Source organism: Galeopterus variegatus, unplaced genomic scaffold, assembly GCF_000696425.1.
Source record: "Galeopterus variegatus unplaced genomic scaffold, G_variegatus-3.0.2 Scaffold1037, whole genome shotgun sequence".
NCBI lineage: Eukaryota > Metazoa > Chordata > Mammalia > Dermoptera > Cynocephalidae > Galeopterus > Galeopterus variegatus.
In genome coordinates this window covers 294,302-302,520 of record NW_007727148.1, presented here as the reverse complement: position 1 = coordinate 302,520, position 8,219 = coordinate 294,302, and the positions used below count along the sequence as shown (strand labels likewise).

General features: G+C 39.6%; 1 protein-coding gene across 1 annotated transcript in view; it reads left to right on the top strand.

Annotated features, from left to right (window-relative positions):
• Positions 1-8,219, top strand: part of CD300LG (CD300 molecule-like family member g) — a 31,225-nt gene that overhangs the window by 1,211 nt on the left and 21,795 nt on the right. Inside the window, exons 2-3 of the mRNA XM_008574395.1 lie at positions 27-126; positions 606-740. Of these exons, the coding sequence (XP_008572617.1) occupies positions 27-126; positions 606-740 (235 nt within the window). The remainder of the gene's footprint in view (positions 1-26; positions 127-605; positions 741-8,219) is intronic.

Here is an 8,219-nt window from a genome sequence, read left to right as displayed (position 1 = left end):
GTGCCCCCCCCCCACTCTCTCCCAAGGGCCGAGGCGCCCCCTTCCCGTGTCCCTCCGCCGGGCCCACAGCCGGCCTTTCCTTCTGCCCCCTCCGCTGGCGCATACGCCACCCCCGCGTGTGGAAGGGTGGGCACCTGCTCCACATAGAGCTGGATTTTGCGAACATTTATTGAGCGCCCTCCAAGTGCCGGGCACTGTGCCTGGGGCTCCAAAGACGACCAAGGCAGAGACCCTGGATTTGAGGAGCTTCCGAGCCGGGGCTGTGGACCGGTCGCACTGGAGGGCCACGGGCTGTCACGGTGCAGCGTGCTGGGAAAGCCGTCTCGGTGCGCGCTGCCCTGGGGGCGCGAGGAGGGAGGCAAGAGGGCAGGAGGGGAAGGCTGCTGCGGGGAGGCCGCTCGACTCGGCTGGGGGGGCGGGGGGGGGGCTGCGTGGGCAAGAGGGCAGGAGGGGAAGGCTGCTGCGGGGAGGCCGCTCGACTCGGCTGGGGGTGCGGGGGTGGGGCTGCGTGGGAAAGGTGACTAGTGTCCAGGGGCTTCTCCTAGAGGACGCTCTGAAATGGCCATGATGATCACTGACTTCTGTTGTGCTGTCTCTGTGTACAGGTGCTCCTCAGATCACTTTGCATCACATCAGCCCCTGAGACGGAGACCGTTACTGCCTCGGCTCTGCCACTGAAGCAGCTGAGGCTCAGGAGTGGGAGAATGTTCGTGGAAGAGAGGGCAAGAGCTGCTGTGCCAGTGAGCGGTGGTTGTGGGTATTAGAGGGTGAGGAGTGAGGGAGTCCCCTCCCCTCAACCCCAGCAGCAGAGAACAACGCACGCCTACTGGGAGGTGTGGACCCAGAGGTTAACTCGGGGACTAAGTCTAGCACGTCAAGGAGTGTAACTGGGTAGACAGGCCCCGCAGCCTGCAGTGAATGGGGACGCTATGAGAGGCAGCAAATGTCATGATGAAATTCCCCCCTTTCCTCAAAAATCATCTGCACCAGATCTCAAGATGCAGTGTGCCCATGGATCACCTGGGGGTTGTGTAGGGCTGGAGTGGAGACAGATTCTGCATTTTCTTTCTTTCTTTTTTTTGTGGCTGGCTGGTAAGGGGATGCAAACCCTTGACCTTAGTGTTGTAACACCCTGCTCTAACCAGCTGAGCTAACCAGCCAGCCCATATTCTGCATTTCTAATAAGCTCCCAGGTGAGAGAAAGTCTACACAAGACATTGTTACCTGTGGTGCTTACTGTTGGTGAGATATCAAGAGCTGTCTGGAATAGGGTCAAATGATTTTTGACAAAGGCGCCAACTAATAGGGCTGAAACAACTGGATTCATGTGTGTAAGGAGTCAATCCCTACCTCACACCATATACAAAATTCAATTTAAGAGGGATCATAAGCCAAAACATAAACTAAATTGATAAAACTACTAGAAAACAGGAAGAATATCTTCTCAATCTTGGGGTAGGCAAAGATTGCTTAGAAAGGATTCGAAAAGCATGGACCCTAAAAACAGTAAATGGACTTCATCGAAATTTAAAACTTATGCTTATCAAAAACACTATTAAGAAGAAAAAAAAAAAAAAGGAATAAAGGCCGGCCCGTGGCTCACTCGGGAGAGTGCGGTGCTGATAACACCAAGGCCACAGGTTCGGATCCTATATGGGGATGGCCGGTTTGCTCACTGGCTGAGCGTGGTGCTGACAACACCAAGCCAAGGGTTGAGATCCCCTTACCCGTCATCTTTTTTTAAAAAAAAAGAATAAATAGAAAAGCCACAGAGCCATAGACTGGAAGAAATATTTATAATGTTCATATCTGATAGAAAACTTGTATTCAGAATAAAGAATTCCTGCAACTTAATAATAAAATCACAAACAACCCAACTGAAAAATAGGCAAAAGATATGAACATGCACTTCACAAAAACAGATATACAAATAACCAATAAGCAAATGAGAAAGTGTTCATACAACATCATTTGTCATTAGGGAAATACAAATTAAAATCTGTCTTAGTTCCTGCTGCTATAACAAAATACCACAGATTTGGTAGTTTATAAATAGTAGAAATGTATTGCTAACAGTTCTAGAGGCTGGAAAGTCCAAGATCAAGGTGCCAGCAAGTTTAGTGTCTGGAGAGGGCCTGTTCCTCACTGATGGCATGGTAAAGGTGTCCTCACATGGTGGAAGAGACAGAAGGACATAGAGGGATGAACGCTATGTTCTTACATGGCAGAAGGGGCCAAAGGGGCTAGGGTGCTCTTTTAACATCTTTTATAAGGGCATTAATCCCATTCAGATGTTTGGCAAGTGAATATATAAATAAATTGTGGTTTATCCATACGGTGGTATATTTACCAATCAATAAAAAAAAAAAAACTACTATGCAAAGCTTATCCCCTCCATGCAACAACATGGTTGAATGTCAAACTGTATTGTACTGAATGAAAGAAGGCAAATGTGAAAAAGGAACCTGGGGCGTTGTGATCCTGATGCTGTCACTGCAGTCAGAGGCTTTGACTCAGCTGGTCCAGAAACTCACTCTATTATTATTATACAAATTACAAAAATTACCCCAGAAGAGAGAGAAAATATTAACAGACCAATTTCAATAGAGCAGAGCTATCAAAGAACTGCTCCTTCAAAAAGCACCAGGCCCTGGTAGTTCTGCAGAAGAATTCTCCCAAACATTTAAGGAACAGATATCTCTAACTCTTTTAGAGCATAGCAATAGAAGAAAAACTTTAAAATTGTTTTTATGATGGCATTGATACTAAAACCTGTCAAAGAAAGCCAAAAAAAAAAAAAGTCTCACTTATGAATATTGATGCAAAAATCCTAAAAACTCTATTAGCTTATTGTTTTTATGATGGCATTGATACTAAAACCTGTCAAAGAAAGCAAAAAAAAAAAAAAAAAGTCTCACTTATGAATATTGATGCAAAAATCCTAAAAACTCTATTAGCTTGCAATTTTACCAGAACACGAAAGTACAGTGTATTCTAAAAATGGTTTAATATTTGTAAATTAAATTGTTTAATGTGGAAATCTATTACTATAAGTGCATATAAGGCAATCTATTAGTAGGATAAAAAGTGAAAAATTCACATTATTATATCCATAGAAGATGCTGAAAAGGCATCCATACATAATTTTTTAAAATATCTTTCAAAAACATAGGTGAACAAAAGGTTAAACAGAGTTACCATATGAAACAGCAACTCTACTTCTAGGTATATTCTGAAGAGAAATGAAAATATATATCTTCACAAACACTTGAACGTGAATGTTCATAGCAGTATTATTCATAATACCCAAAAAGTGGAAAAAAGCCATATGTCCATCAATTGATGAATGCATAAATAAAATGTGGTATATCCATAAAGTGGAATATTATTTGTCAATAAAAAGAAATAAAGTACTGATACATGCCTCAAAACATTATGCTAACTAAAAGAAGTCAGTCACAAAAGACCACACATGTTGTATGATTCTATTTACATGAAAAAATCCACAATAGGCAAATCTATAGAGACAGAAAGATTGGTGGTTGCCTAGGCTCGGGGGATTGGAGGTGGGACTGACTGCTCATGGGTACAAGGTTTCTTTTCAAGATGATGAAAATGTTCTAAAATAAGATTATGTGCTGGTTGTCAACCCCTGTGTATATGCTAAGAAAAATTAAATTGCACACTTTACATAGATGAATTTTATGGTATGTAAATTATATCTCAATAAAATTGTTCTTATTAAAAGTAAATAGCCTAAGTCCTCCAATTAAGAGGCAGAGATTGTCACATGATAAAAAAAAGCAAGGCTTAACTATATGCTTTCTAGAAAAAATTCACTTCAAAAATAAAGACACAGGGGGAGAACACAGTCTGAATGATTTCTGTTTTTTTAAAAAATAAATAAATAAAAAATAAAGACAGATACACTAAAAGAGAATGAATAAAAAAAGATTTACTGTGGAAACACTAATAAAGCTGCAGCAACTATATTAATATCAAGCAAAGTAGACCTCAAAACAAGGAATATTACCAGAGATAAAGGGGTATCATTTCATAATGATAAGGGATTAGTTGATCACTGAGATAGGTTATGTGTATGATTCTAATTTGAATCCCTAAGTGTGTATAAATCTAATAATCAAACCTCAAGGTGGCTAACAACACCAGAATCACTTAATACTACTCTGGATGTGCTGGCCAGTATGAGCAGGTGAGAAGAAAGAACAGACGTAACTACTAGAAAGGAGGCAGCAGAGGTATACCCGTGATGACATGCGTATACCGAGAATCCCAAAGCAGTTGACTAAAAAGCCAATAGAGGGGCTGGCCCGTGGCTCACTTGGGAGAGCGTGGTGCTAACAACACCAAGTCAAGGGTTAAGATCCCCTTACCAGTCAAAGAAAAAAAAAGCCAATAGAAATGATTTTAAAAATTAAATAAGATGGCAGAGTACATAATTGATATTAAAAATGTATGACTTACCTATGAGCAAAAATGAATTATTATAAAATATAATGAAAGAAAAAATTTCAAACTAAAATAGCAAGCAAAAGATTAAATACCAAGTTATAAACTTAATAGAAAAAATGAAGAATCTATCAACACATTTTAAAGGTTTTCCTCTTTAAAATGCTAGTGAAAGACATAAAAGACAAAGCATAACTCAAATGGATGGGAAAAAGGACAGTTCAATGCCGTAAATATGTTAATTAATTCTAAAATAATCTCCAAACCCAGTGCAATTTCAATTAAAATATAAAAAGGATTTTCAGAGGGAATTTATTAAATGCTACTAAAATTCATCAAGAAAAATAAACATTGGTGAATAGCAGGAAAATTCTGAGAAAGAACAGTTATGGGACCCAGGGTGGGTGGAGGGGGGGAAGACTGGCCGGTTAGCTCAGTTGGTTAGAGCGTGGTGCTAGTGACACCAAGGTCCAGGGTTCCGTTCCTGTACTGGCCAGCTGCCAAAGAAAGAAAGAAAGAAAGAGAGGGACCAGGGGAGGGGAGGTGTAAAGTGGCACTGGCCTTATCAGATAGGAAAGAGATATTTAAAGTTTGGTACTGAAGAGTCAATCAACATCTAGACAAATATAGCAGAAGGGAAAGTACAGAAATAGTACTCATGTATACGGTCTTTTAATTTTTGAGAAAGACAACATAATAAATAAGTGGGAGGAAAGGAATTACTTATTTTTTAAAGTGTGGGGACAATTACAACTAGCTACTCTTTATTAAAATGGCAGCGGGGAGAAAGCTGATCCCTACCTCATTCCTCACACCAGGATACTTTCCCAGTGGCTTTATTTTTATAATCTTGCAGTGAGAGAAGACTTCTAAGCAAAAGCCGAGCCCAAATCTATAAAGAAAAAGGTAGATATGTGTGACTAAATAAAACATAAACATACTTATAGACAAAAATATTACTTGCAACATGATGTGATATATGCAGTATGATAAAGTTAAATTCTTTAATTTAAAAAAAGTCCACACAAATCAATAAGAAAAGATTTAAAAATTTTAAATACTCAAAGAAAATAAAGTTTGTTACAAAAGAATGATTCAGCCAATAAACATAAAAAAAGATGCACAACCTCACTCGTAATTGAAGAATTCTAAACCAAAATAGAAAGCAATGTCCCTTGCTACCTATTAAGATAAAAATGTTTGTTTGTTGGCATCCAGTGCTGTCAAGAATGAGGGAAATAAACACAGTTTACCCAGTTGGAAGAAATGTTGGTTGGTGCAAACTTTCTGGAAGACAGGTTAGCAATATTTGCTTAAATTGTATATATGTGTGTGTGTGTATGTATATATGTGTATATACATATATATACACACATATATATGTGTGTGTGTATATATACATATATATGTGTGTGTGTCTGTGTGTATATACATGTTGTTTAATCCAGGGGATATTTGAGCAAGCAGATTGGAGGGAAAGAAAAGCAGAGAGAGAGATGTTCGGGTGAACAAGAGTTCAGAGTGGGAGACTGGAGAGAAAGCTCAGAGCAGGTGATACAAGGACAGAGTTGGCCAAGATGGCTGGGAGCCCAGGGCAGGAGTCACCTCACCCAGACAGGGCTTGGTCAAAGTGCTCCCTCCAGAGCTGCTGCAGAGGGGACAGGAAGATGGGCTCAGTGCCAGAGGAATGAACAAAACCAAGGTCCATCTGTACAGAGAGAAGAGAGTGTAGGAAGCACACTCTGGAAAAGATAGAATGTCAGTGATCCTTGAAGAGGTGACAGAGAGCATCTGCCTCAGGCTACAAGTGTGCGTCCTTTGGTCTGGCGTTCAGCCCAGACACCAAAGGCAACAAGGAATAATTCCAAGAGAAATGGGCTCGCTCTCAGACATGCATCAAGAGCAATAGAAAGTCAGCAATAGAAAAGATGACCTTAAAATAAGGGCTAGCCAGATAGCTTAGTTGGTAAGAGTGTGGTGTTATAACATAAAAGGCAAATGTTCAAATTTCTGTACCCATCAGCTGCCCACCCCCAAAAAAATCAAATTTAAAATTTGTATGGAACCATGAAAGACCCCATATAGCTAAAGCAATCTTGAACAAAAAGAATAAAGTTGGAAGCATCACACTTCCTGACTTCAAAACATACTATAAAGCCATAGTAACCCAAACAGCATGGTACTGGCATAAAAACAGACAATTTAATCAATGTAATAGAATAGAGATCTCCAAAATAAACCCACACATTTACAGCCAACTGTAAAAATATAGGAAGACAAAAATATAGGAGGAAAGGACAGGCTTTTCAACAAATGGTGCTGGGAAAACTGGATATCCATATGCAGAAGATTAAAACTAGACCCCTACCTCTCACCATACACAAAAATCAACTCAAAATAGATTGAAGACCTAAACTTAAGACCCCAAACTATTAAACTATTAGGAGAAAACATAGGAGAAATGCTGCACAAAATGGGAGTGGGCAGCACTTTTTAAAACAAAGGCACAGGCAACAAAAGCAGAAATAGATGAACGGGATGACATCAAACTAAAAAGCTTCTGCACAGCCAGGGAGAGTATCGACAAAGTGGAGACAGAATCTACAAAATGGGAGAAAGTGTTTGCAAACTACACATCAGACAAGAGGCTAATATCCAGAATATATAAGGAACTCAAACAACTCAATAGCAAAATAATAATAATAATGATAATAATAAAGTGGGCAAATGACCTCAACAATATTTCTCAAAAGAAGACATACAAATGGCCAACAGACACATGGAAAATTGCTCAACATTAATAATCATCAGAGAAATGCAAATTAAGCCACAGTGAGAGATCTTACTCCAGTTAGAATGGCTATCATCAGTAAGACAGAAAATAACAAACACTGGCATGGATGCTGAGAAAAAGGAACTCTCCTACATTGTTGTGGGAATGTAAATTGGTGCAGCCACTCTGGAAAGCAGTATGGAGGTTCCTCAGAGAACTGAAAATAGATTTACCTTATGACCTAGATCTACCTTATGACTGCTGGGTATATACCCAAAGGAAATGAAATCAATATATCAAAAAGACACCTGCACTCCCATGTTCATCACAGCACTAGTCACAAGAGCCAACAGATAGAATCAGTCTAAATGTCCACAACTGGATGAATGGGAAAAAAAAAACAACTGGTAAATATATATATATATATATATATATATATGCAATGGAATACTACTCAGCTATACATATATTTTAAAACTGGCATCCTATCATTTGCAGCAACATGGATGGAACTGGAAACCATCATGTTAAGTGAAGTAAGTCAGGCACAAAAAGACAAAGACTGCATGATCTCACTCATATGTGGAATCTGAAAAAAAAAAAAATGGTTCTCATAGAAGTAGAGAGTAGAATAACGGCTACCAGAGGCTGGAAGGGAGAGGGCAGAGGGAGGAGGGGGTGGACTAATGGGTACAAGACCATGCTGTCCGCCCTGAGTGAATCACTGTGCGGTATATGCACATGTTGAAAGAACACAGTGTACCCCACAAATACATACATGTAAATGTTAACATAGTTTGAATAAAAAAAAAAAAGAGAGAGCGAGTCAGAAGGAGATGAAGAAAGACAGGCCCAGCCCCACTTACATCTCAATAAGAAGGGAAATTACTGTAAGCAGGGGTTTTTTTTGAGATTTCTGATAACTTTTCCTACTGTTTGTGGGTTTTGTTACCCCACTTCTGTTTTTTTAAAAAAA